At 42.5% G+C, this 27,927-nt stretch overlaps 1 protein-coding gene across 3 annotated transcripts in view; it reads left to right on the forward strand.

The window, feature by feature from the left end:
- LOC134483163 (disks large homolog 5-like) overlaps positions 1-27,927 on the forward strand; it is a 259,049-nt gene that overhangs the window by 12,740 nt on the left and 218,382 nt on the right. Inside the window, exon 1 of one of the 3 annotated variants that reach the window (XM_063278421.1) lies at positions 27,354-27,631. The exons of 1 other annotated variant lie outside the window; for it this stretch is intronic. In XM_063278421.1, coding sequence (XP_063134491.1) covers positions 27,505-27,631 — 127 coding nt within the window. In that variant the 5' untranslated portion in view covers positions 27,354-27,504. Of the gene's footprint in view, positions 1-27,353; positions 27,632-27,927 lie in introns of those variants that run through there. One more of the 3 variants, XM_063278419.1, reaches the window with a different exon arrangement.

A 27,927-nucleotide genomic window follows, 5' to 3' on the forward strand; every position in this document is an offset into this window, starting at 1 on the left:
GGCTGCTGTGTAACAAATTCGCTGCTGTTAAGGTAGCTATGGGGGCAAGACCTCAGCAGTAGCCCTTAAGATGGGAAGGAGATGATGTGTTTGACAACTGAAAGGAGCTGCCTCAGCTGTGTTTCTCTGCCTGCTCAGAGCCCTTTCAACATCACTCTGTCCCTGAAGAGGAACTCAAGGTCTGCCCCCTGCTGCCTGTGAGCCAGGACTAGGCACAGAAAGGCAAGGCCACAGTGCTGGTTTCCAATTCCTCAATAATGGTGGATTGCCAATAACGTACTTGTATACACAAATACAGTGTGGTAAGTTACAATAGATACTAATCATTTCTTACATGCGGCAGCAGTTGATTGACTACAACTAATTCCAATTAAAAAAAAAAAAAGAAACCTGGCTCTAGTGGAAATATACCAAGAAATATCTAGGATGGTGGGGAACGAATTCTGCCATGGACTAAACTCAGAAAAGAGGGATTGGGAGAAAGATGCATGGTTAAATAGCCCACCAGGTTCACATTGTGTCAACTTGATTTAATCTAAGGACAAAGAAGTGGAGTATCTCTGATGGCTTTCTTCTAATCCCTCGAAAGGATCCCTGAGGATTGGCCTCAGTTCTTCACACTTCTTGATGGGGCAACAACACTCAAGGAATCTTGAGACTGTCATAGGCACAGTATTATGCTACATATACAGAGTAGATAATACTAAGATGTTCAGATGGTGATATCCATTTGTATGCACTCTTAATGTGGACCTAAGGAAATAGAGATCAATGTCCTTAGAATAGAAAGATCAGTTCCAGTTTTTTTCTACCATTCAAAACTGAAAAACTGATAGGGAGAGAATGGTAAATAATCGAGAATTCGTAGATGATGCTTGGAAAGAAGTGTGGGTTTCTGTGCTGGTTTTAGACGGGTCTCAAGTATCACAAGTTGCCCTCTACCTAGCTGGCCAGATGCACTTTAAGCTCAGATAAACCTCTTTCCACTTTCCAATACATAGGCTTACAAGAGTGGCCTCCAAGGACTGTGAGGACAGTATTAGCCTTTGACAGTTGAGGTGTGTAACCCACAACTATAGTTTTAGCCACGTTTTCCCATGTCTACCAGCTATTTCAGATTGTTGCTGTTAGATGCCTGACAATCAAGGACGCAGAAAAATACCCTGATAGAGAGCAAGAACATGGTGATCACATCCTTGCCTCTTCTGTATGTTCTGGATGAGGTTTGTTAAAATTCCAATATTGCAAAAAGCTTTATATAGGGCCCATCACATTAAGGGTCACTATGCACTGTTCTATCTAAAATGGCCTAATCAGAACTGACTACCATATAACACTTCCTGCAATCTTCATATGAGAGAGAAGCTTGAGCTTTTTGTTTTGACTTTTTCTTTTCTCTTTCTTAATTATTTTTTGCTATATAAGTTGAGAGAAAGATAGTTAGGGCCATGAATTTGCCCCCAAAATTTGAACTAAGGAGGAGATCAATCAGTGTTAGTGTGTGCATTCTATAAAGTATTCATTTTTTACTATGATAGATGCTTTTGTGTTTGGTGGGGTGGCCATTTCCCAGTGTACAGGTGCAGGGACCTTGCTCTATCCACTTAATCATGTTTATAGCCTCATTTTAGACGTTTATGTGCACCCCCTATATCTCTTGACTATTTTATTTTTCTGATAGAAGCTCATGGTATATCTTACTCAGGCCAGTGAGCAGTGCTCCTTTGGCGACATTGGTGCAGAGACAAGAACCCCACAAGCAGCATGAGCCCTATCTATTTCTCTCAACTTATATAGCAAAACATAAGAAAGAAAAAGAAAAAGTCAGTCACAAATCTCAAGCTTCTCATATGAAGATTGTAGGAAGTGTTATATGGCAGTCAGTTCTGATTAGCATGATGTTCCCTTCACTGGTGGCTCCAATATTGCACGTTCCTCTGCCAACTGGTCTCCACACTTTTCCTAGCACCTTAAAGACGTCAACTCTTTCTCCTAAGGAATTTTCTGGCAATTGTCGATTGCTAAGCACATGACTTCATGAGTGTTCCCCTAACACACACCCATGTTGTAACCTACCATGCAGACTATTTCTTGATGTGATATAAAGCACCTGTACATAATGAGACAGGAGAACTTTTGACTGCATATTCAAGCTGGTGTGAAATCTCAGGAAGTTTTAATGGCTAACATTGGTGAATGAGGACAATTTGAGTTAGGATGAGACATTTTTGTGCAAGATATGGAAGGAAACATTCATTTACATGCATAGGAATTACTAAGGTTTTTATAATCAAGCCTTGAGGAAAATTTGGCTTTGGAAGCAGGAGATGCTCAGTGGCTCTGCCCCAGGAAAGTCTCCTGGAAAGGGCACCTCTGCTTATGCTCAGTACAGGGAGAACATTAGCAGGAGGCAAAGTCTGCTCCCCATGACATCAGCCGTCCCTTCTATGACACTCTATTGTCTCCTAGAGAGTTCTGGCATCCTCTGTGATGTCACCAGTGTTGTAGTGACAACCAGGGCCCTAGTTTCTCTCAGTCTGAGTCTGGCAGTTACAAGCTAAGACATGTTTTCCCGTCTTCGCAAGCGTTTTGGGAGGAGGAACGTCGATTGTGGAGAGACGAGAGTGAAGGAGTCTGGCCTCTCGTCTCAAAGTAATGATGGACAAAGACAGCACTTCTGGGGAATGTCGAGTAAGCTCTGAGCAGTATATATTGAGCTTCCTGTCAGGGGGGCTGGAGGCTTACGCTGACCATTCTAGCAATGGGCCACAACAACTGGAGCATCTGAAAAGGAATTGAATTTCCAGGAATATCACAATTCCTTAAAGTCAAGATTTCAGAACATTAGATTCTCCATCCCCACTGGGAGGATATTGTAAGGCAAATGCTATTATACTGTGAACTTCTGGTCTTTACTTTTACAGTGCATTTGTTATGTTACATTGATATAAAAACAGCATCAGGAGTCATGGAGGGTCCACCTTTTCTGAGTTTAGACAGGGCAGCAATGTACTTCACTATCATTGCTTCTTTAAATACAGTGTATATCTGACAGTAGGAAAAGGGGGAGAATTGTGCTCCAGGCAATAACCTTATGTTTTTAGACCTTCTCTGATTTCTTCTAACTAGCAAAATTTTTGATCACACTGTGATCTTCATGAATGTATTATTTAATGAAAAACTATTGTGTGGTATAGCATCGCCAGGGCACAGACATTTAATGCAAGAGCTCTTTGTTTACTGTGAACATGGACTTTATTACTGTTTAGCTCACCTACCTCACACCTTTACTGCAAAGCTAAAGGGCACTTAGGTCTAGAGCAGATCAAGGCACAACTTGATAGGAAATGAAGATAAGTAGGGCAATGGAAAGTCTTTCAGTTGTAGGATTTTTAAGAAAGTGTGCAGAGAGAGCAACAATGCTCTTCTTCTGGGGGAACAGTGAATTAGGAAGGAGAGTTGGGAGCTTTACTTAAATACAGCATCTGACTCCTGAGACTTTATTGGTAAATTAATGTCTGGAATTTTGTGTTGTAAAACAATGCATTGCCTTTGCAGCTTTTGGCAAGGGCCATCGACAGAGAGATCACACCAGCTGGGGACAATCTGAAAAGAAATCAGGTTTTCTTAAGTCACCTGAGAAGTCCTCAAGGAGAGAGGAATGAATGGGTAGCACCATAATAGAAGGCCTTAGGATCTCAGATAGTGCTACTCTAGATGCCTTGAAAATAGAAGCAGAAAATGAAAAACTAAATGACTTCACAGGAATTAGCTCAATTCTGATTATGATTATTTCATATTGGTATTTTATACTTGATTCATTTTTTAAAAGTTTTAAAATAAGAGTCTTCGGTTTTAATTTGAGGCTGTCTTAGAATCATGAAATGCTTACACTCTGGGCAACTAAACTCCAGGAAATCTTCTCCAGTCATACAGCTGGGTCATATGTGAGGCAACAACTGTTTAAAAGGGAGAGCTGGTTGCTTTCTCCTGGAAGAAGCACTTGGGGGTTGACTGTCACTTCTGAGCCTTCTGTTCTGAGTCACTTCGCAGAAGGGGCACTTTGCTCTGACTTCTCCATGGGACCCACACAGCACTGGGAGTGGAGGATCCTATGGAGTTGCAGCTCTGAGCTGGGAGGGGTAGCTCTCACCCTGACTTGAAGAAGCCTGTTTTCACAGCTGATCTAGATCTGAGGAACAGGTGCTTTTAAAGAAGCATGTGAAAGTATCTCCTGCAGGAGAGCTCACTATGCAGGGAAAGTCACACAGGACAGGGAAAAGTGGCTTCCCAACTTCCACGGGGCGAGCGAACCAGGGAGGGCACAGGATGGTTGAGGAGTTTATGAAAGGCCTGCATCTCCCTGAAAGTCTTCCAGCAACCCTACATCCCACCACTATCCCAGGCTCACAGGTGAGGATCAGCCAAGCCTGCCACCTACAGGGGTCCCTGCAAAGTAAACCTGGAGTGGTGAACTGGGGAAAACACTTCAGGGGAGGGGGAGACACCAGTCCCCAGGGCCAAGCCTGGCATCTGTTCATTTGGCTCTGGCTTCTAGGTGTTGCCTAGTGCAGGGCTTGGTCAGCCCAGATCTCAAAAGTCTTTGGCCAAAGAAGTGAGAGCCCACAGGGCAATGCAAACCACGGCAGGGCAGGGCAGAGCAAAGCCGCACTCCAGCAGACAGTGTATAAGCTATGGCCTCGCAGGACTGGCAGGAGCAGGGCTAACCCTTGCTCTTTGGGCAGGGCGGGGCGGGGCGGGGCGGAGCGGGGCGGGGCAGGGCAGGGCAGAGCAAAGCCGCACTCCAGCAGACAGTGTATAAGCTATGGGCTCGCGGGACTGGCAGGAGCAGGGCTAACCCTTGCTCTTTGGGCAGGGCAGGGCGGGGCGAGGTGGGGCGGGGCGAGGTGGGGCGGGGCGGGCAGGGCAGGGCAGGGCAGGGCAGGGCAGGGCAGGGCAGGGCAGGGCAGGGCAGGGTGTTCCGCACTCCAGCAGACAGTGTATAAGCTATGGGCATGCAGGACTGGCTCATTATAAGGCAGGGGAGTAACACCTTCCTTCTAAACAAAGAATGACTGTACTAATAATCTAACCTTAATATTTTGAATTTCTTGTCCATATAAAGAACTGCCTCTTCTAGAGCATTCGCCCTGTCTTCAAACCCTCCATGTATCTTTCCTTGAATCAATAAAGCAATACTAACATTCTTAGATAACTTAGATGAGCAGTGTGGACCTCTCTAACCAAAGAAGTAGTAGATAAGGCAAAAGGAGACATTACACCAATCAGAGCAGTAAGACCCAGAATTAAGGCAACCACAAAACGCCTACCTCTACGAAGTACAGAGGAGGCATGATGAATGGCCTCTATGCCAGGATCAAAAAACCATGTCCCATTAACATAGACAGGCAAAAGTACATAAGGAGGTTGTCGTACTATGACAAAAACATTTTTCCTTGTAACAGTAAGACAATTAGATAATTGACAATTTATGCAAGTAACATGATAAACACCATGACCATCCTGACAAGGGAAAAATCGCCATGCTCTTCAGAGGAAAGAAAGGAGAAAGGAGCAGCCACACAGGCTAAAACGGAAGCAGAAACTCTCTTAACCTCAGAACGAGGTCTAATAAGGGTTACTTTATGAGGAGCAGCCAAAAGACGCTATAGATCAGGCTGAACAGGAAGCAAGTGGGAATTAAAAATTGGGGGAAAGGTAGGGGAAGCCCATCCAGGGGCAAACCAGGCATTAGCAGGGGAGGTCGGTAAGGAAGCATCTCCTTTGGTAAACCTATACTGTTTCAATTGCATAGATAATCATGTTCTGGACTACTAACAGACCAATCTAAAAGTTTAAAAGTTTGAGCTGTAGGGCTAAAGGGAGTAAAGTACGCAGCTTTGGAGAGAAAACCACAAGACCACCATTTAGGGTAGCCATTAATAGCAATATTCTCCCAAACAGAGATCAGCTCCTCGCCATTCTGACAAGCAAACAAAAGGGAAGGCAAAGGACCTGAAGAAGATGGAGGAGAATAATGAAAGCCTCCTTTAAAAGGTAAAAATAATTTTAGAAACTGAATGTCTCGCTGACTGGTGGAATCGTCACTACAAGCATATTTTCGAGGAGTTGGAGACTCTGAAATTAACTCTCTCTCCTCTAAAGAGAAACACCCTTTAATGTCATTTTTAACAGTAAAGCATGTGGGAAGGGAGTCAGCGATTCCAGAATAGTTGTAGCAAGTCAAAGTTCGTTCTTTGAAATAAGAACTACTTTCTCCTCACCTTGACAAGGCCAAATTCCCAAGGGGCCACATGAAACAAGGGAGGATCAGGTAAATAAGCCCAGTAGGAGTCTTGGGCAGCAGCATAGAGAAAAATAATTACCTGGGTGAAGAGAAGTGAAAGCATAGCAGGAGAAGATTGGAGGGAGTAACTGGGAGGCGGAGAGGAAGCACACTATCTCTTGCAGCAGAGACCAGTTCTTGAAGCTGATCCCAAGTTGGCAACAGCGTGGTAGATGAGCGAACATGCAGCTGAAGCCTGGTGAAAGCAGAAGTGAGGCGCTGCTCAGAGCTGTCTGGCGTCATCAGGAATGAGGCACGCTCCGCTCTCATCTTTCGCTGACTGTTGTTGAGGGGAGACTTTCTGCTTTTCTGCCCTGGGATTGTATGATCTGATGAGGCGGTCCCGGAATCCAGACTGGTGACTCGGCATCCTGTGGAAAGACACATGCATGCCCCCTTGCGGAGGAGAGAAGAACATCTGGTCCCTTAAACGTAGATGAAACAGCTTTCTGCAAATCTAACGGATGGTGATGTTCCCTAGGATCCCAATGGCGCTGTTGCAGATCTACCTTGAGAATCTTTTTTTCCCTTTTCTTCTTTTTCTTCCATCTAAATTAAACTGGGTATTTCTCATTTACATTTCAAAGGTTATTCCCATTCTCATTTCCAGGCCAACATTCCCCTAACCCCTGCCCCTACCCTTCTATATGGGTGTTCCCCTCCCCATCCTCCTCCCACTACCGCCCTCCCCCGAGGAATCCAGTTCACTGGCGCTCCAACCTTGACAGGACCAAGGGCTTCCCTCCCACTGGTGCTCTTACTAGGCTATTCATTGCTACCTATGCGGTTGGAGCCCAGGGTCAGTCCATGTATAGTCTTTGGGTAGTGGCTTAGTCCCTGGAAGCTCTGGTTGGTTGACATTGTTGTTCATATGGGGTCCCAAGCCCCTCCAGCTCTTTCGGTCCTTTCACTGATTCCTTCAAACGGGGTCCCATTCTCAGGTCAGTGGTTTGCTGCTGGCATTCGCCTGTGTATTTGCTGTATTCTGGCTGTGTCTCTCAGGAGAGATGTACATCTGGTTATTCAAATAATTACTTACAAAAAGAACATGATAATAAGTGAGTGGGGGAGACATATTTTAATTCTCCTCCCTGTACCTTAGCCATTTGTGTCTTTAAAATTTGGTTAGATCTCTCAATAATTGCCTGCCCTTGAGGATCATATGGAATGCCTGTAGTGTGTCTGATAACAAATTTATTACAAAAGTTTGCAAAGGCTTTAGATTGATAAGCAGGACCATTATCAGTTTTCAGATGCAGCAGGATGGCAAGAAATGCAAAAGAAGCAAACAAATGCTGCTGTACATCCTTGAATGCTTCTCCCGTCCTGGCTGTGGCCAAAATAACTCCAGAAAGGTATCAACAGTAACTTGAACAAAGGAAAAATTTCCAAAACATGAAACATGAATTACATCCATCTGCCGTAGGATTCCAGGCTTGAGTCCTTGAGGGTCAACTCCAGGCAGAGAAGCTGGAAGTGTTGTAGGACAAGCAGAACAATGTTTTACAATCTGACGAGCTGCCTCTCTAGTCAAAGAAAATTGATATCTCAGTGCCTGAGCATTTTGGTGGTGAATACCATGGGTGGCGATTGCTCTACTAACATCGTCTAAAAGCAAACCCTGAGTCAATAAATTTGCATATGAGTTTCCTGTGACTAAAGGTCCAGGAAGACTATTGTGAGCCCGAGTATGTCCCACAAAATAAGGAATCAAGCGTTGACGCACCAATTGTTATAATTTTTGTAATAAGGTATTAATTGTTGTTTTGTCTGTGTTGATCACAGCTATCTCAATAACAGGGAAGAGTCTATACACATTTTGAGAGTCAGGATAGAGGTTAAAATGAATCGAGGAATAATGAGAAAAAACTTCAATAACTGCATATAACTCTGTCTTTTGAGCTGAGGTAAAGGAGGTCCTGGTGTCAGTTTCAGAAACAATAACGAATGGCTTTTCCATTTGAAGAACCATTGGTAAAGAATATTTTTCCTTGATCTAAAGGCTCCATAGAGAAGGCAGAAGGAAATATAACTTGTTGTCAATTCAGAAAATGTAACAGAGGATTTTTTGGAAGATGATATAACACTTGCCCCTTAAAGGAGACAAAAGCTAATGCAAAGGAACCAGAAAAATTTAGCAACCACTCAACCTGAGTGTTGGTGCAGGGTATTCTAATCAATTCAAAATCTTTACCCAATATCCCCTAATCCTTCTCTACCCTCCATAATGAGCTGAGCTACTAAATCATAATAAGGAATCAAAACGTGGGGAGGGAGCAGGCAAATGGATCCATTCTAAAGGTCCTTGTTCTTGCCAGATAACCCCGGTGGGTGTTAGGGAAGTATGCAGGATAACACATTCACAGGCCTCATATAAATCAATTCTGACAGTGAGTTGTGCCTGGATGGCCTCCTCAAACACCTGCAGAGCCTTTTGTCCCTCTTGAGTTAACACTCAGAGAGATTTGGGACAATGATCTCTCTTTAAAATATCAAAAAGTGGCTTTAATTGGCCAATGGAAATTTTTACGTAAGGTCTAATCCAGTTGATTTCTCCTAGCAGCTTTTGGAAATCATTTAAGGTTTTCAACTTATCCATCCTACATCTTAAGACTGCATGTGAAATAGGATCAGAATAAAGAATTCTCCCCAAATAATTGTATGGGGGATCCTTTTGAAATTTTTCAGGAGCCACTATTAACCCATACTTACGCACACTTTGTATAAGGTTATCCAAAGCTTGATTCAGCAAAGTCAGGGAAGAATGAGCAATCAAAATATCATGCATAGAATGAAAAATCAACAACTCAGGAAACTGTTGACGAGTGGGAGACAAAGCCATATCCACAAATGTTTGACACAAAGTGGGACTATTTTTCATTCCCTGTGGGAGCACTTTCCATTGAAACCTCTGGTAAGGCCTTTGTAAATTTGTTGAGGGTAAACTAAAGGCAAAGGCTTCCTGTCATCTGGATGCAAAGGGATAGTAAAGAAACATCTTGCAATCTATAACACACGCAGAGCATCCTTCGGGAATCTCTGTGGGAGAGGGCAGTCCTGGTTGCAGAGCCCCTCAGCCTCCATGTTTGCATTCCCCTTCCTTACATCCTGTAACAATCTCCATTTGCCAGATTTTTTCTTAATCACAAAGATAGGTGTATTCCAAGGCCTGGTGGAGGGTTAAATATGACCGTTATCCAATTATTCTTGTACAAGCTGAGTAGCTGCCTGGATCTTTTCTTGACAAAGGGACTACAGATCCACCTAGACACTTTGATCAGTGGCCCAGACTGTCTTATCCCCAGTTAAGTCAATTACCCCAGAGATACTTTTCCACCTAAAAGAAGTCTAACCTCATCCTCATAATTAGCTTTAAATAAGAGAAATTGTCCCTCTGTGAGACAGGACCTGGCCAGGATAAATCAGTCTGCAGGAGTGAGCCAAATGCCTACCAGATTTTCCACAAGGGAGAGGACATAAGGTGAAGTAGGGCCATATTTAGAAGTATTTTCTTTTCATTCCTTAACAAGTTTGAAGGAGATGAGTTCCCATTTCTGGATCTCCATGCTTACTGTTAGAAATAGCATCAAATGTTCTCCTTGTTCCCTGGCCTTTTACACTGCTTGCAGAATACGGGACTGAGGGGGGCTTCTTTTCTTACTCCTTTTCTTAGGCATAAGAGGGCCCAGTCAGGATTATGATATTTAGCTGCCTCATCCTCTCTCAGATTCATCTCCAGGATCTAAAGGCTCTCCCTCCTCGTCCTCCTCAGGGTCTGAGGAAGTCTCTACTAAATCTACAATACACTGTGAAGGCGGTGGTTTTGATGACTTAGCAGTTTGTTTCTTATCGGTTTGTTTGGACAGTAGAGGCACTCCTTCCTTCACAGCACTGTTTGTACTACAAACAGACCCTGCTGATGAGCTGGGCAGGTCTGTTATCTCAGTCTGGGAAAGTGCCTGTATCACCACAAATCAGAACATAAGCGCTTTCTCTGGAACCTGTCCTTCGTCTTCCTCATCCTTATCTTCCAGAATCCAGGTTTTTATATCCTTTCCTATGCTTTCCCATGCTGCCTCATCCAAGGTCCCTTTATCAGGTAACCAAAAGCTCACAGAACAAATGAAGAGGAGACAATCAGAGAGCTACTGTTTTTCAAAGTGAATTCTCTTTTTAAGCAATACCTTATGAAGAATCTTTTCATACATAGATCTCTCACTGGATTCAGTTTGCCCATAATAAAACTATAAAACTATCACACTATCACTTCATACCTATTCTTTCTCAACACTCCTCTTTGGCCGAGGGGACCGTGGCTCCCACATATGGTCCTTTCCAGATCGAAAACATCAGGAAAGGGGTTTGGGGCTTACACAATTCTTCCAATTCTGAGTCCCACGAGTTGGGTGCAACTTACTGCCAGGGTCTAGCCTTGACACAGGATCCGGGTTCTCAACTGAAGGCAGGGATATCTGGAAGGTGCTTAATAAATATACAGACTACTCTTTGGGTACAAACTGACAGGCAATTTCAAGGCTTGAACACTCTCTCTCTCTCTCTCTCTCTCTCTCTCTCTCTCTCTCTCAGCTTGGGGCTGCACAGACTGCATTCTCTTGTGCACTCTGCTTTTTCTATTGTGGTTTTCTTTTCTCGAACTCCCACACTCATGTATACCTTTGTTTTATTACCCTTTCATTCTCACACACACTCTTCATACACACCTCACACATATCTCACACACACCACATGCACTCTCCTTTCACTCACACACACAGTCTTCATACACACCTGACACATATCTCACACACACCACACGCACTCTCCTTTCACTCACACACACAGTCTTCATACACACCTCACATTCTCTCTTCACTCACTCTTCACATTCTCTCTCCTCATGCTCTCCAGCCTTTCTCTTGCTTCAGTCTTTTATTAATAATCCAAAAGTAGGTAGAAAAAAGACATTGTATAATCATTGCCAAATCAAATTCAAAAGAATAACCACATCCCACAAAGAACTAAGAATTACAATTGTTGCCCAAAGTTTCAAGCTTCCCCTATTCCCAGGCCTGTGGCCAAAATAATAATAATTGTAAACTTATTATTATTTAAACTTTAACTTTTAACTTATTATACTTCAGAGCTCAAAGCTCTGAGATCAGCTACTTGCATTTTCCTGGGAAGCTCTAATGACAAATGACATAAGCAAAGATGCCAGGCGGTGACCAGAAAGTATCAAGTTAACCCTTAACTCAGTGGTTCCGCTAGCTTTCTCTTCCTTGCACACAAAGACTCTTGTATGAGTCCCCGTATTCTGACTAGTATATAATTTTATATATTCTATACTTTCTTATCCAAGAACCACTCTCAAATGTTATATAAAACTTAATTCCTAATGCAATAACTTGTTCCTTTCTTAGGGTCCTAATGCTGGCTCTAATTCATTTTCTGATAATTACCTTAAAGTTTCTTTGCAAGTCAAGCATTAATCTGGAATCTATTGTGCAGTTATTACATTGTTTCCAAAACAAGAACACATAGCATGCACCTGGGCCATCGGGGCTGTGCTGTGCTGTGCTCCTATGTCTCAATTTCCAATTGTTTAAGAATCATAACATCAAGCAACATCTAGTTTCACAGAATTCACCAGAGCAGAAGGAGAAGGAAGCAGGAAAGTCAGATATAATAGAATAATTGTGCACACCAAGGCTATCTGAAAGGCAGCCACGCAGAAATGAAATCTATACAGCCATTGTCCAGGGCTAAGGTTAGGAGAAATGGGAACAACCAGTCTTTACAAAGAGCTGCTGTGGGCTGCTGAGATGTCTCCATCCTGGCCTGCTGCTGGGAGTCCCTGTCATCTATGTTGTCCCCAGCAATTTTTGACCCTATGCACCACATATTGAGTAACATACAGAAAAATTGCCGCAGAATATTGACAACATTCACAAAGGAATATAGAAGTCATCCTAATGGAGAACCATGTGCTTCAGCTTTTCTTGCAATACAGCATCGATATTAACCCCAGAGATACTGACCTTCAAAGTCTTGTTGGGAAATAGGTTTTGACAGATGCTCTTGTCCTTGACCAGAAGTATGCTGTGTTTTTATTGATGTAGATTAGACTTAGTTTTATCATTTATGTCAATGGGTCGTTTTTCTACAGTCTGTCTGTGGCCTGTCCTGGGTGAATTTCCCTCATAGTCCAAAGGAAGGAATCCCATTCCCCGTTGTATATTATTGTTAGGGACCACGTGGTTCCTCTGAGAGAGCAGCAGATGCTCTAACCTGTGAGTAGTCACCACAGCTGCTGCAGGTGGCTTTTGTTATTCCACATGAGGTGCTGTGTTAGGTGGACAGGATCACATACAATTAAATAGAGAGATCTCAGGAGATGTGTGTTCACAGGGAACTTACTGAGCTGTGCGTGCTCAATGTGTTAGGTTGTCAGGCATCCCTACAGGGCTCTGGTGTCCCCACTGCTCAGTGTGGGTCAGGATCATCCTCCAGCATCTTACTTATTTTTATAAGTCTTTCTAGTTTTCTTCTAAGGCTTTCATCTTATCAATACACTTTCCCAATGAGACTTCATAACTAGCCATTATGGTTAACAAGAATAAAGAGGGTCATTAAGTGGCTGCTAGCTGTGTTTGTGGGAAAGCTCCTGACAGAGAGTGCAAGCCTGCCAGGTGGTGTCGCTCATGGCAGGAGGGACTAGCAGAACTGCTGTGGCCTGGGTGCACATGGGCTAGGGGCTGGAGCCAGGCTGCCTGGTGCCCCTCTGTGGCCATTTGACCTGGGTCCCAGTGTGAGCCCAGGGTGCTCTTAGTCCAGTTGTGCTTGCTCTACTTGTCCAGTGGCCTTGTGGCAAGGCTGAGCATAGCCTTCAAGCTGGACACCGTGAGGAAAATGATATCCGGAAATCAGGGGATCCCTGGAGTCTCTTTGGCTTCTTGCTAGCCAAGCACTGGTAGTTGAAGCTGGAGGACAAGGGTCTGTGAGTTTCCCAACTTTTCCCATCCCACCTTGGTTACTTGCCGAACCAGAGAGAACAAGGGCACTCTCTACCACAGCACTTCTTCATGCCCATAGCCTATCAGTCTGCTGGCAGGGACTTGAATTTTTTCTGCCTGACTCTGCCTGACCCTGACCCTGACCCTGACCCTGACCCTGACCCTGACCCTGACCTGTCCCCAGCCCTTGCCCCGGCCCCGGCCCCTGACCCTGACCCTGACATCTCCTACTTCTTCAGCCCAAGACATTTGAGATCTGGAGTAGCCATTCCCTGCACCGGCCCTGCCATTAGAGTCTAAAGGCAGTGAGGACAGGCCCAGCTGACACTTGTGTCTCCCCATCCCCAGATGTGTTTTGCACAGTTCTACACTCACTGCTTAGTTTGAGGGACCCCAGCAGGTTGCAGGCTTTGCTGACCCTCAGGTGTGCACCTGGGGCAGTGGGGGGACTTATGATTGAGGGAGGACATTCAGGGAGATGCAGGCCTTTCTCAAACTCTCTGATCATCCATCCAATACCCTCCCTGGTTCTTGCCCAGTAGAAGTTGGGAAGCCACTTTTCGCTGTCCTGTGTGACTTTCCCTGCATAGTGAGCCCTCCTGCAGGAGATGCTTTCACATCCTTCTTTAAAAGCACCTGTTCCTCAGATCCAGATCAGCTGTGAAATCAGGCTTCTTCATGTCAGTGTGCTAGCTCCTCCTCCCAGCTCAGAGCTGCAACACCAGAGGATCCTCTGGCCCCAGTGCTGTGTGAATCCCATGGAGAAGTCAGAGCAAAGTGCCCCTTCTGAGAAGTGACTTAGAACAGAAGGTTCAGAAGTGACAATCAACCCCCAAGTGCTTCTTCCAGGAGAAAGCAACCAGCTCTCCCTTTGAAACAGTGATGGCTCCCACATGACCCAGTTCTGTGATTGGGGAAGATTTTCTGGAGCTTAATTGTCCAGAGTGGGGCTACATCCTTGATCCATGCTCATTTCCACAACAAAAGGTCTTCCTCCACAACCCAGGCCTTGAGGTGAACCCAGGTCTTTCCAGGACCAACAGACCTGAGAGAACAGAGGGCAGCCCAGGGGAGAGAAGAGACCAGAATGATTTTAAGCTGGAGAAAACTCCCATACTAGCCATTTAACAACTTTTGTCCAGACCGTGGACTGCAGAATCTTAAGATAACATTTTTCTGATATCAGCTGATAAGTGAAGCTGAAGTCTAACCTGGGTGGGATCATCCCAGGCAGGGAGGGGTCTGACTCTGCAGGCCTGGCCAGCCTCTGTGGTCTCCTGAAAATAATTGTTGGTCAACTGTTAATCTGAAGTGAGAGTAGGTTTTTGCCAACGCAAACAGATGAGATTTCAAGTTTCACACACTATGTTAAAGACACACATTTACACTCGGGGATTTGAACTTACTTCTGTAGAAGTGACGGTAGGCCAACAGAGGGAAAGCATTCTTGCCTTTAGCATTCTGTCTGTATCAGAGACTACAGGGACTGGCTTCCTGGACAGATATGTCCAAGGAGACAGACATTGTAATGGGGGGGGGGGGAGTTGAGGTAAGAAATATCCTGGGGACAGTGATTTCAGATTGTGCCTTTAGCCAGGAATGTCTGTGTCATTAAGGCAAGCAGCCTTGGGCCTGCTAAAACTTGTCACTACTACAGGGCATCTCTGCTCTTATAACTGCTCCAGGTCCTTCTGAGATGAAGGCCTCTCTTTATAAAAGAAAAAGAAAAAGTTTATTGAGTAATGTTGCTCAACCTGTGTGTCATGACCCCTTCTAGGAGAGTGTATGTCAGATACCTTGCATATCAGATACTTAGCATGCTATGACATATAAGAGTAGCAATATTAGTTATGAAGTAGCAATGGAATAATTTCCTGGTGGGAGCCATCACAGCATGAAGAGCTGTATTAAAGGGTTGCATCAGTAGGAGGGATTTGAACCACTGCCATAGAAGCTGACACATGGGAGCAGACTCCTCATGTGAGTAGAGACCCATGGCAAGGGATACTGTGTCCCACCCTAGAACCCAGAGGCAGAATCTATCCCAGGAGTCTGTGGGTCACCTTGTATTAAATTCTCCCAGGGTCAAGAATAGCATTGATCATCTCAGCAGAGTCAGCTTGCACAGCCCACATCAGGCCCATGGCTTCCCTTTACAGAGAAGGATGTGGGTCTGAGTGACAGACAGTGAGACTGAGGGGACCCTGATAACCATTTGCTTTGAGCTGTGATTTCTTCACCTGTAAAATGGAGGAGTTTCTGCTGAATTGGGTTGTTGTGGAGATTAACAGAACATACAACCTGCTCAGTGTCTGCCTGGCATGGACCCTGCTGGTTAAATGGAAGCTGTCGATGATGACGAGATTAAAAGTAGAATCTCTAGCCCGATACTGTTAGATGTAGGTGTTGTAAGCATTTTGTGATTCTAAGACAGCCTCGCATTAAAACAGAAGGCTCTTTTTTTAATTTTTTAAAAAATGAATCAAGTATAAAATGCCAATATGAAATAATCATCCTCAGAATTGAGCTAATTCCTGTGAAGTCATTTAGTTTTTCATTTTCTGCTTCTATTTTCAAGGCATCTAGAGTAGAACTATCTGAGATCCTAAGGCCTTCTATTATGGTGCTACCCATTCATTCCTCTCTCCTTGAGGACTTCTCAGGTGACTTAAGAAAACCTGATTTCTTTTCAGATTGTCCCCAGCTGGTGTGATCTCTCTGTCGGTGGCCCTTGCCAAAAGCTGCAGAGCCAATGTGTTGTTTTACAACACAAAATTCCAGACATTAATTTTTACCAATGAAGTTTCAGGAGCCAGATACAGAAGTCAACTCCCAACTGTCCTTCCTAATTCACTGACCTCCCAGAAGAGCATTCTTCTTCCCTCTGCACACTTTCTAAAAATCCTTCAACTCAAAGATTTTCCATTGGTTTACTCATCTTCATTTCCTTTCAAGTCCTTCCTTGACCATCTCTGAACCTAAGTGCAGTTTTAACTTTGCAATAAAGGTGTGTGGTAGGTTAGCCTTACCAAATTAGAGTCCATGTTTACATCAAACAACCAACCCTTCGTGTTAAATGTCTGTGCCATGGCGATGCTATACCACACAATAGTTTATCAGTAAATAATACATTCTTGGAGATCACAGTGTGATCAAATATTTTGTAACATAATTAGTAATTTTTGGTCTATTATATAAATTAAGTTCTTTGACAAGGATTCTGTTGATATCTGTCATATCTGAGTGCATCATCATAGGAAACCCAAGGAACATCAATCCTGGGCTTTTGAAACTGTTGCACATGGCCAACTGGGAACCAAAACCACCCAGGAGACTACTGATACTTGACACACATAAATTAACCTCCCTGTTTTCATATAGTTTATGTCAAGAGGTCACCATTCCTAACCATGTCTCATTATCCAACCTGCTACTAAATGGAAGAGTTGGCATCAAGGAGGTCACCCCACAAAACACAAAACACCCATCTCAGATAAACATGTATGGTTTATTGAATCCAAAACATCCATGAATTTCAGGACACAATTAAAAGTCCAAATCTAAGGATAATAGATATAGAACAGAATTAAGATTTCCAGTTCATAGGTCCAGTAAACATCTTCAATAAATTATAGCAGAAAACTTCCATAAGGTAAGGAAGAAAATGCCATAACTGTACAAGAGGCCTACAGAAGGCTAAATGAATTGTACCAGAAAAAACTCTGCCATTCACATAATAATTAAAACACTAAATACGCAGATCAAAGAAAGAACTTTAAAAGGGGTAGGGTATAAATAACCAGTAATAAATAAATTCAGACCTATCTGAATTACACCAGACTTCTCAACAGAGACTCCAAAAGCCAGAAAAATTTGGGCAGATGTAATGCAGACCCAGACTCCTATACCCAGCATAATTCTCAATCACCATAAATAGAGAAACCAAGATATTTCACAACAAAACCAAATTTAAACAATATTTTTCTTTAAGAGAGCACAACAGAGGATAATATGAGGAAAACCCCAAGAAAATGAGCTAAACTATACACAAGAAAAACCAAGAAATTAATCAACTCAACAATTTCAAAAAAGGGAAGCAAACAAACATGATTTCACCTATAACCAGAAAAAAGAGGAGAAAGCAGCAACCATTTGTCTTTAATATCTAACCAGATCCTCTGTCACCAGTCCCGCAGCTCCTAGGGACCAAACTGCCAGCCAAAGTATATACAAGGATGGCTCTATTGTTCTAGGTAACTGTGTAGAAGAGGACTGACTTAAGTGGCATCATGGGGTGGGAGGCCATTGACTACCCTGAGGCCTATTGCCCCACCAAAAGGAGATCCTAGAGGTGTGAGGTGGGGATGGATATGTGTAGGTGGGGGAACACTGTCACATAGGCAAAGCTGAGCAGAAATGGGATGTAAGATTTGATGAGGGGAGTCAGGAAAGCGGGACAACATTTGAAATATACATAAATAAAAAAACTAATGATTAAAAAATAGCCAAAAATAAAACAAAGTAAAAGGTAAAAGAAAAATTAAAACAAAACAAAGCAAAAGAAATCCTTGTGGTGGAGTGGCCTAATTCTGCTTGTATTTTACTGCTAATTTGTAGAACTCAAGACTGGTTAATCCAAAAAAAACCTGACCCTGCTCCCAGTTAACTGTGTTTATAAAGAAGCCACCAGCCAACAGCTGCACAGCAGAGAGATGGGGGAGGGGAGCTTTGAGGGCTTTGCTAGAGAGGATCATGAGGAGGGAAGAAGGAAGAAGAAGCTGCCAGAGAATAAAGGAAGAACGTGTGTGATGTAGAGGAGAGAGGAAGAGGACAGCAGCCATGGTTAAGGGAGAGGAGCACCTGGTCCTGAGGGCTGTCCAAGGGGAACAAAGAGCAGCCAAGATGCTACACAGTCAGTAAGAGTTGAGCGTTATTGTTTGGAAAGTAGATCTGATACCATGGAGGGCAGGCAGCTGCACAGCTACTGTGCTGACGAATGCACACTAAAAATAAATTTAACAAAATATGTATAACCAGTAAGACAGCTCTGTAGAGGATCCTAAAAGGAATACTTTAGTTTGAAGGGAAGCATAAAATACCAGAGGACACAGGAAATAATTTAACAAAACTATGACAGTCAATCAAAAGAGGCCAATAAAAACCACAAAAATTAACAAAATGACAAAATTTAATACATGTCACTAAACTCAATTCCCCAGTAAACAGACATACATTTAGCCAGAAACAGGATCACCATCATGAGAGATGTAGAGGATACACTAGGGAAACAGACCTAAGATACAGGTCCCTATAGCAATTCTATGCAGTTTCTCTATCTAGCTGACAGAATAGATTTCAAACCAATCCTGTCCACAACATGTAAGGACATTCACTTCATACTTTGCAATTATCAAAAGATACCACAACTCTAAATAAATACATATTAAACACAAGCTTCCTAATTTTAAAAGTACATACTATCAGATAGATATGAAACTACAGATTAGCTATAACAGTGGTTGTAATTGGTTTTAATAGTCCATTCTGACCACTTGACAGATCACATGCAAATAAACAAAAGAGGATGAGCAGAATTCAGTGACATCATCAGTCAAATGGACCTAACAAACTACACAGAACTATACATATATTTTCTATCAGCCTGTGCTTCTGTCTCCAAAATTGACTACGGGTTAGGACACAGAACAACCCTCAGGAAAGATAAGAAGGTTGAAGTAGTGTCGTGCATTCTATCTGAGCACAAAGGAATAAAACTGATATCACACAATTGAAAGTACAGTCAGTGCACACACTCATGGAAAGTCAGCAACACAAACAACACACTACTGAAAGGGCCAAGGGAGAAACACATAAGGAAAAATTAAAATTCCTAGAAACGAGTGACAATAAAAACACAAGCACCACAAATCTCTGTGATACAACATAGTTTTAGGATTTATGTTGCAATCAGCAAAGCCACGGGAGTGGACCCATCTAATCCCTTTGTCATTCATCAGAAGTAGCAAATTTGGAGTGCGCTCTTTTTTGGTTTATGCCGTGAATTTACTCACCACATTCCCAATTTCCCATTGCAATGATAACATTTACTTTTGGCATTACACATTGGATGTGTATAATTTGCCTTTTGATTTTGTAGGGGGAATAATTAAGGGACTGCCTGGAGTATCATAAAGCACTGTGGATAAACTGTACAGAGACTGAAAGACTACAGGAGTCTTGGAAGCTGAGCTAATGTATTTTTTTATTATGATATGTTTAAGAACCTATGGGGAATTGGGAGTGGAATATGGTGATCTGAATGATAATGGCCCCCATAAACTCATATATAGGAATGATTATTCCTGGTTTGTGGAAATGTTCGGTAAGAATTATAAGATATGGATTTGTTCGAGGAATGGTATGGGATTGGGCATTGAGGTTTCCAAATTCAATACCATTTATAGTTAACAGTCACTTTCAGTGTCCAACTTGCAGATAAGATGTAAGATCTCAGCCAGTTCTTTAGAAACATGGTGTCCTACCTGCTGCCATGTACCCCAGCATAATAATCAAAGACTCATGATCTTGAAACTGTAAGCCGCAATAAACTTTCTTCTATAAGTTCCCTTGCTCATGGTGTCTCTTTGCAACATAGAAAAGAAAATAAGATTGGAAGGAACATTTAAGTGAAAAATTTCTCAATAAAATACTGACAAATAAAATTCAGGAAAATACCAAAAGTATCAGGTACCATGATGACGCTGGCTTGATTCCAGAGGTACAAGAATGTTTCAACAAATACAAATGAATAAACAATTTACCACATAAAACCAAGAACAGGAAACACATGATCACTGCACTAGAGGCAGACAATTTCTTTAGCAAAATCACACAGCGATTCAAGAAAAAGTCCTGCAGAAGCTGAGATATGGAGAAGACATAACTTCACAATACAAAGGCAATATACAAGGCCAACAGCATCCTAACTGGAGAAAAATCTTAATGCATTTCCACTAAAATCAGGTATAAGTCACAGATGTTCAATGCTGAACTTCATGGGAATGAAAAAAAAAAAAACCTCAGAACTCACATGAAAGCACAACTGAGCAGGGCAGTCAGACACTGCTAACTAATAAGACAGTAAAGCACTGCGGGAGGCATCACCTTTAATGATTTCACCTTCATTTTGGGGAATAGTAAAAAAGAAAAACCAGCAAGTTAATATCATGAGAGCAGACACAGTGCCTAATGGAATAAAATTGAAGAGCCTGATATTAGCCTATGTTCTTATCAGCATCTGGGTTTTGAAAAAGAGGAAAAACAAACAAACAAACAAAACAAAAAAACTCACAACCCCCCCTCCCACCACCACACACAAGTGCAGTTTTCAACCTGTGGGTGGCAACCCCTTCAGGGAACAATCACATATGAGTCATACTTTATACATGCTATTAACATTACAATTCAAAACAGTAGCCACCTTACATTTATGACTTAGCAATGAAATAATTTGGTAGTTGGGGTTGGTTACCACAATGTGAAGAACTGTATTCCTTGAGTTGTTCTTGGTCATAGTATTTTTCTGCAGTAACAGAAATGTGACTGATATATAAACTGGTACCGAAGTGAGTGGAGATGTTTGTGAGGAATCTCTTGTCTTTTTGGAGGAGGGTGGGAGACTTTGGATTGGGAAAACTGTTGAATTATTTAAGGAGATCTTAACAGTCCATTTTATTTGCCACATGGGAGACATAAGTATTGTAAATACTGTGCAAAATAGAGCCTCTCTGATGAGACTTCAAAGGACGGCAGGAACTCTATTGGCGACTGGCTTAGAAGCAATTAATATAATTTTGGCAAACAATCTGTCTCCTTTCTGCTAAGAAGTGACCTGAAGATAAATAAAAAACTGATTGACTAATTGTTTTGAGCAAATTTCAAGGGGTAGATACCCGGTTAGAGGCGGAGTTAGAGGCGGAGTTAGAGGCGGAGTTAGAGGCACAGGAGGGATGGGAGGGGACCTAGGAGTTTCCTTGGAAGGACCAGAACAGACACCATCCTTACCCACTCCAGAACCCCACCCAAATCCACCCCACACCTTAAAATGCCCAGTCCACTGCCAAACGTCCCCATGCCAAGCATTCACTGCTTTATCCCCAATGTGCTCATTTCTTATTTTTTTAACTTCTTATTTATCCTCTGTGAATCTCACATCCTGCAGCTCAACTCCATTCATCTGCCCTCCCCTCAGGTCTGCACTCCACCCTTGCATCCTTCTCTAAATCAGAGCAAAAATATTCTTCAGCTGCAAGCTGAAAAAAGAAAAAGAAAAAAAAAGACCATATATCCACAAAAGAGGTGTAAAATTATAAAATGAAAGACATAAACCCTTAAATTACTTAGAATTAACAAAAGTACTTTTGGTCTCAGAGGATGTATTATGGCTAAGAAACGCAAGTTATGGTAGAGGATATAAAAGCTTAAAAAGTAATATAAAGTGATTTAGTTACAAGATTTTTAGACTAATATAGTTTAGATAATGAAGGACCTTCTCCAATTTTGCCAAATACAAAAAGATGGACTGAATATTGTGACTAATTTTTATCTGATACATGTCTTAATTTTTCTAATTTTATCTAGCTTATTAATGTTAAATTAAAGGTATTTCTTGGTGTAAAGGGGAAATGCTGAGGTGACCTCCCTTTGTACTAAGTTGTGTCAACTTTCAATTGTTAGTTCTGTACTGGCAGTGAGCTAAGTGCTGGCAGGATTTCTCTTGTCATTTCTATGTCCCCTCATCAGCTTTGCTATTTTTTAGATGTTTGTCCTTCTCACCAGCTCAACACAAGCTAAGAGATGTATCAGGTGTTGTCTCACTGCCGATTGGATGTAATAAAGATCTGATGGCCAAGAGCTGCGTCAGGAAGTATGTGGGCAGAACTTCCAGGCACAGGGAGGGAGAGGAAAACGGAAGCTGCAGTTTCAGAATAGACATGGGAGGGAAGAGATATGGAATCGGAACAGGGAAGAGGTAAAGAGCTTACCACCCGGTGGGTCTCATAGTTAGAAGAATGGGGTTAAATTTAGAGAAGATGAGGGACTGCCAAGTGAATGCCCTAAGATTCAAACTATGTTAGAAGTCTCCATGTCCCATTTACACCTCAGGCAGCTCTGTGAAAATAGTACACAATACAGTATTAACATGGCTTTGAGTCTGTGGTTTGGTTACTTTTGGTCACTGTTCTTCAAGACTGCAGGACAAGGAACAACACACAGGGCAAACACATGAAAACCATGTGCAGCTTAGAGTGGAAAAGATCACTAAGAAGTTTAATGTCACAGCAAAGTCATGTGCTGAAGAGGAGGGTGACATAGTTAAGGAGATGAATGTTATTAACGATAAGCCTCCTGCCTCTGTGCTGGAGAGATGTGGAAGGTGTCCTCAGGGCAAGACTCTGCTCAATTAAAGTTAAAACTTGGAAAAGGGAGCTCAATAGATTTCGAGCTCCTACAAAGCAAGTGCATAGGGAAGCTGCTGCAGTTGTCATCCAAGTAGGCAGCTGACAGGTCAGTGCAATTCACGTGGGACTGAATTTTGAGGAAAAAACATTTTAAGATTCAGGATGACACGAACAGGACCCGGTGACTCTCGCATTTATTTTTTTTATTATTTGCTGCTTGAATTAGAATGATACTCATAGTCTCATTTTTTTTTTTTTGGTTTTCTTTCATCACTTTATCTACATTTCCAATTTCTTTCCCACTCCATGTTCCTCTACATGAGTCTCTCTTCTGTCTCCCATGCCCTCTCCCTATGAGATTGCTCCTCCACCCGCCAAATTACTCCCGCCTCAGAGGCCTAAGTTCCAATATCATGGTTCATGAAGTTTCCACAGAAACAAGGGTCTCCTGTCCCAGTGATCCCAGATCAGGTAGTCCTCTGCTACATATCTACCTGGAGCCATGGGCACACCCTGATTCTTTTATTAGTTACCTTAGTTAAGGTGTCTCTTCACAGCAATAGAGCAGTGACTGACAGGCTTAAATTCACTTTGCATCCCAATTGCTGTCCTTTCTCTTGTTACTTCTCTCCCACAGTTCCTCCCCAATGTCCTCACACCATCTCCTCTGAGAGAGTAGAGGAATATCCCTCAGAGTGTGCATCCACCAAGACACATCAAGTTTTTGTAGGGCTGGTGCACCTTCTCCCACTGAGGCCAGGGAGGACACCTGAGTTAGGGTATCAGATTCCACAGACAGGCACACTTTTGGGGATAGGCTCGGCTCCAGTTACTTACAACAGTGTATGTAATACTGTATTAAACTTAGTAAGGTTTATTTACCTTCACCTGGCAACTCATCCTGAGAAACAGTGCTCTGGCCTGATGCTTTTGTGTTCAGCCCTATCTTCCTCTTTCTTCTGTGCTTACCACTGTAACACAGGAGAAGCTTCTAATATTAAGGTTGCCAGATCTTTCCGGTCTTGGGGGATAATTCTATTCTGAGTTGTGTATGGATTTAATATCTTCTTTACATATGATGAATGTATACTTCAGGAAATGACTGCTTCCTTGTTTCTATTAAGATCTAATCTCTAAGGGATTCTGATTAATTTTCCTGAATCTTGGGGGTATATATCTTAGGCCACCAGGTTGGTATGTCATCACTCACTGAAGTGAGGTTAATTTTATAACACCTTTTGGCCACCCACTTTCAATGTCATTATGTGGTATTGCCTTAGGCTCTTTTATACACTCCCCTGGCTTTGGCTGAGTATATGTTCGAGGTCTCTCTACTACTGTGTAAAGAAGTGGGAGCTAGAGCTGAGCCAAAAAAAATAAGAAAGTATTTGTTCATCCAAAAACCAAAACAAAAAACAAACACATAACCAAAAATAGTTCTAGGGTTAAATATTTGTCCTGGTGCTGAACTACACTGCCAGAAGGTTTTTTGTTAAGTAAATAACACAATCTTGGGGATGACAATCTGATCAAATATCCTGAAACATGGGTTTGCAGTGTTCCCTACATTTTATAAATCAAGTACTCTGACCACCATTTTGGTTGTTTTTGTGTTTCTGTGTTTGGTTGGTTTGATGTCTGAGTGCATCATCATGGGAATCCCAAGGAAAATCAGAAATGGGTTCTTGAAGCTGATGCACAGGGCCAGTATAGACCTAAATACTACAGAGGACACCCTGATTCTTAACACAAGGGATCATTTCCCCTCCCTCTTGTCACATAATTTATGACAAGATGTCACCTTTCCTAACCTTAGCCTCTTTTCCTAAGTGCTGCTGAAGGGAAGATTTGGTAGCAAGGAGTCTGGACTCAAACCACACCAACACTGAATTCATTTAAATAGGTGTACTTTATTGAATGCACACACCAATACAGTTCAACCAGAGCAACAGCTCACAACTGGGTACTGGACATTGCTAGGCCCAGCTCATTGCAAGATCCACGTGGGCTAAAGCACAAGTGCTGTATGCTGCTGTCTATGGCCCTGACTCAGGACATTTTACACATAATTTTTCCTATTTGCCTTGAATCTGATGGGTCCTATGTGAAGTTTATAGTTGGGGAACTTGTTAATAATAACAAACCTCATAACATACAGAACATAACAGGGTATGTGACCAGCACCACACAGTTCAGTGTCAGGTTTTTTTGTTTTTTGTTAGTTTGTTTCTTGGCATCCATGATGTGGAGGCATATTACAGAACAATAGGAAAGAGCTGGCTGCTGTGTAACAAATTTGCTGCTATTAAGGTAGGTATGGGGGCAAGACCTCAGCAGTAGCCCTTAAGACGGGAAGGAGATGATGTGTTTGATAACTGAAAGGAGCTGCCTCAGCTGTGTTTCTCTGCCTGCTCAGTGCCCATTCAACATCACTCTGTCCCTGAAGAGGAACTCAAGTTCTGCTGCCCGCTGCCTGTGAGCCAGGACTAGGCACAGAAAGGCAAGGCCACAGCACTGGTTTCCATTTCCTCAGTAATGCTGGATTTCCACTAACGTACTTGGATACACAAATACAGTGTGGTAAGTTATAATAGATCCTAATCATTCTTACATAGGGCAGCAGTTGATTGACTACAACTAATTCTATTTAAGAAAAAAAGAAACCTGACTCTTATGGAAATACACAAAGAAATATCTAAGATGGTGGGGAATGAATTATGCCATGGACTGACCTCAGAAAAGTGGGATTGGGAGAAAGATGCATGGTTAAATAGCCCACCAGGTTCACATTGTGTCAACTTGATTTAATCTAAGGACAAAGAAGTGGAGTATGTCTGATGACTTTCTTCTAACCCCTTGAAAGGATCCCTGAGGATTGGCCTCAGTATATCACACTTCTTGATGGGGCAACAACACTCAAGGAAGCTTTAGATTGTCATAGGCACAGTATTATGCTACAAACACAGATTAGATGATACTAAGATGTTCAGATGGCGATATCCATTTCTATGCACTCTTAAGTGGACCTAAGGAAATAGAGATCAAGATCTTTAGAATAGAAAGATCAGTTCCAGTTTTTTCTACCATTCCAAACTGAACAACTGGTAGGGAGAGAATGGTAGATAATCGAGAATTCGTAGATGATGCTTTGAATGAAGTGTGGGTTTCTGTGCTGGTTTTAGACAGGCTCTCAAGTATTACATGTTGCCCTCCCCCTGGCTGGCCAGGTTCACTATGAGCTCAGATAAACCTGCTTCCACTTTCCAATACATAGGCTTACAAGAGTGGCCTCCAAGGACTGTGAGGACAGCATTAGCCTTTGACAGTTGAGGTGTGCAACCCACAACTATAGATTTCGTAGTTTTCACATGTCTACCAGCTATTTCAGGTTGTTGCTGTTATATGCCTGTCAATCAAGGACAGAGAAAAATAACCTGATAGAGAGCAAGGACATGGTGATCACATCCTTGCCTCTTCTGTATGTTCTGGATGAAGTTTGTTAAAATTCCAATTTATATAGGGCCCATCACATTAAGGGTCACTGTGCACTGTTCTATCTAAAATGGCCTAATCAGAACTGACTCCCATATAACACTTCCTGCAGTCGTCATATGAGAAGCTTGAGCTTTTTGTTTTGACTTTTTCTTTTCTCTTTCTTTCTTATTTTTTTCTTTATAAGTTGAGATAAAGATAGGGCCATGAATTTGCCCCCAAATTTGAACTATGGATGTGATCAATCAATGTTAGCGTGTGCATTTTATAAGGTATTCATTTTTTACTGTGATAGATGCTTTTGTGTTTGGTGGGGTGGCCATTTCCCAGTGTACAGGTGCTGGGACCTTGCTCTATCCACTTAATGATGTTTATAGCCTCTTTTTAGATGTTTATGTGTACCCCCTATACCTCTTGACTATTTCATTTTTCTGATATGAACTCATGGTCTGTCTTACTCAGGCCTATCAGCAGTGCTCCTTTGGCGACATTGGTGCAGAGAGGATAACCCCACAAGCAGCATGAGGTTCCCTTCATTGGTGGCTCCAATATTGCACTTTCTTCTGCCAACTGGTCTCCACACTTTTCCTAGCACCATAAAGACTTCAAGTCTTTCAACTAAGGAGTTTTCTGGCAATTGTCGATTGCTAAGCACATGACTTCATGAGTGTTCCCCTAATACACACGCATGTTGTAACCTACCATGCAGACTATTTCTTGATGTGATATAAAGCACCTGTACATAATGAGACAGGAGAACTCTTGACTGCATATTCAAGCTGGTGTGAAATCTCAGGAAGTTTTAATGGCTAACATTGGTGAATGAGGACAATTTGAGTTAGGATGAGACATTTTTGGGCAAGATTTGACAGGAAACATTCATTTAGATGCATAGGAATTACTAAGGTTTTTATAATCAAGCCTTGAGGAAAATTTGGCTTTGGAAGCAGGAGATGCTCAGTGGCTCTGCCCCAGGAAAGTCTCCTGGAAAGGGCACCTCTGCTCATGCTCAGTACAGGGAGAACATTAGCAGGGAGGCAAAGTCTGCTCCCCATGACATCAGCTGTCCCTTCTTGGACATTCTATTGTCTCCTAGAGAGTTCTTGGCATCCTCTGTGATGTCACCTGTATTGTAGTGATGACCAGTGCCCTAGTTTCTCTCAGTCTGAGTCTGGCAGTCACAAGCTAAGACATGTTTTCCTGTCTTAGTGGGCATTTTGGGAGGGGGAACATCGATTGTGGGGAGACTAGAGTGAAGGGGTCTAGCCTTTCCTCTCAAAGTAATGATGGACAAAGACAGCACTTCTGGGGAATGTGGAGTAAGTTCTGGGCAGTATATTTTGAGCTTCCTGTCAGGGGGGCTGCAGGCTTAAGCTGACCTTTCTAGCAATGGGCCATAACAACTGGAGCATCTGAAAAGGAATTGAATTTTCATGAATATCACAATTCCTTAAAGTCAAGGATTTCAGAACTTTAGTTTCCCCATCCTCACAGGGAGGATATGGTAAGGCCAATGCTAGTATACTGTGAATTTCTGGTCTTTACTTTTAGAGTTCATTTGTTATGTTACATTGATATAATAACACCATCAGGAGTCATGGAGGGTCCACCTTTT

The sequence above is a fragment of the Rattus norvegicus genome, chromosome 19 (genome assembly GCF_036323735.1).
Source record: "Rattus norvegicus strain BN/NHsdMcwi chromosome 19, GRCr8, whole genome shotgun sequence".
Taxonomy (NCBI): Eukaryota; Metazoa; Chordata; class Mammalia; order Rodentia; family Muridae; genus Rattus; species Rattus norvegicus.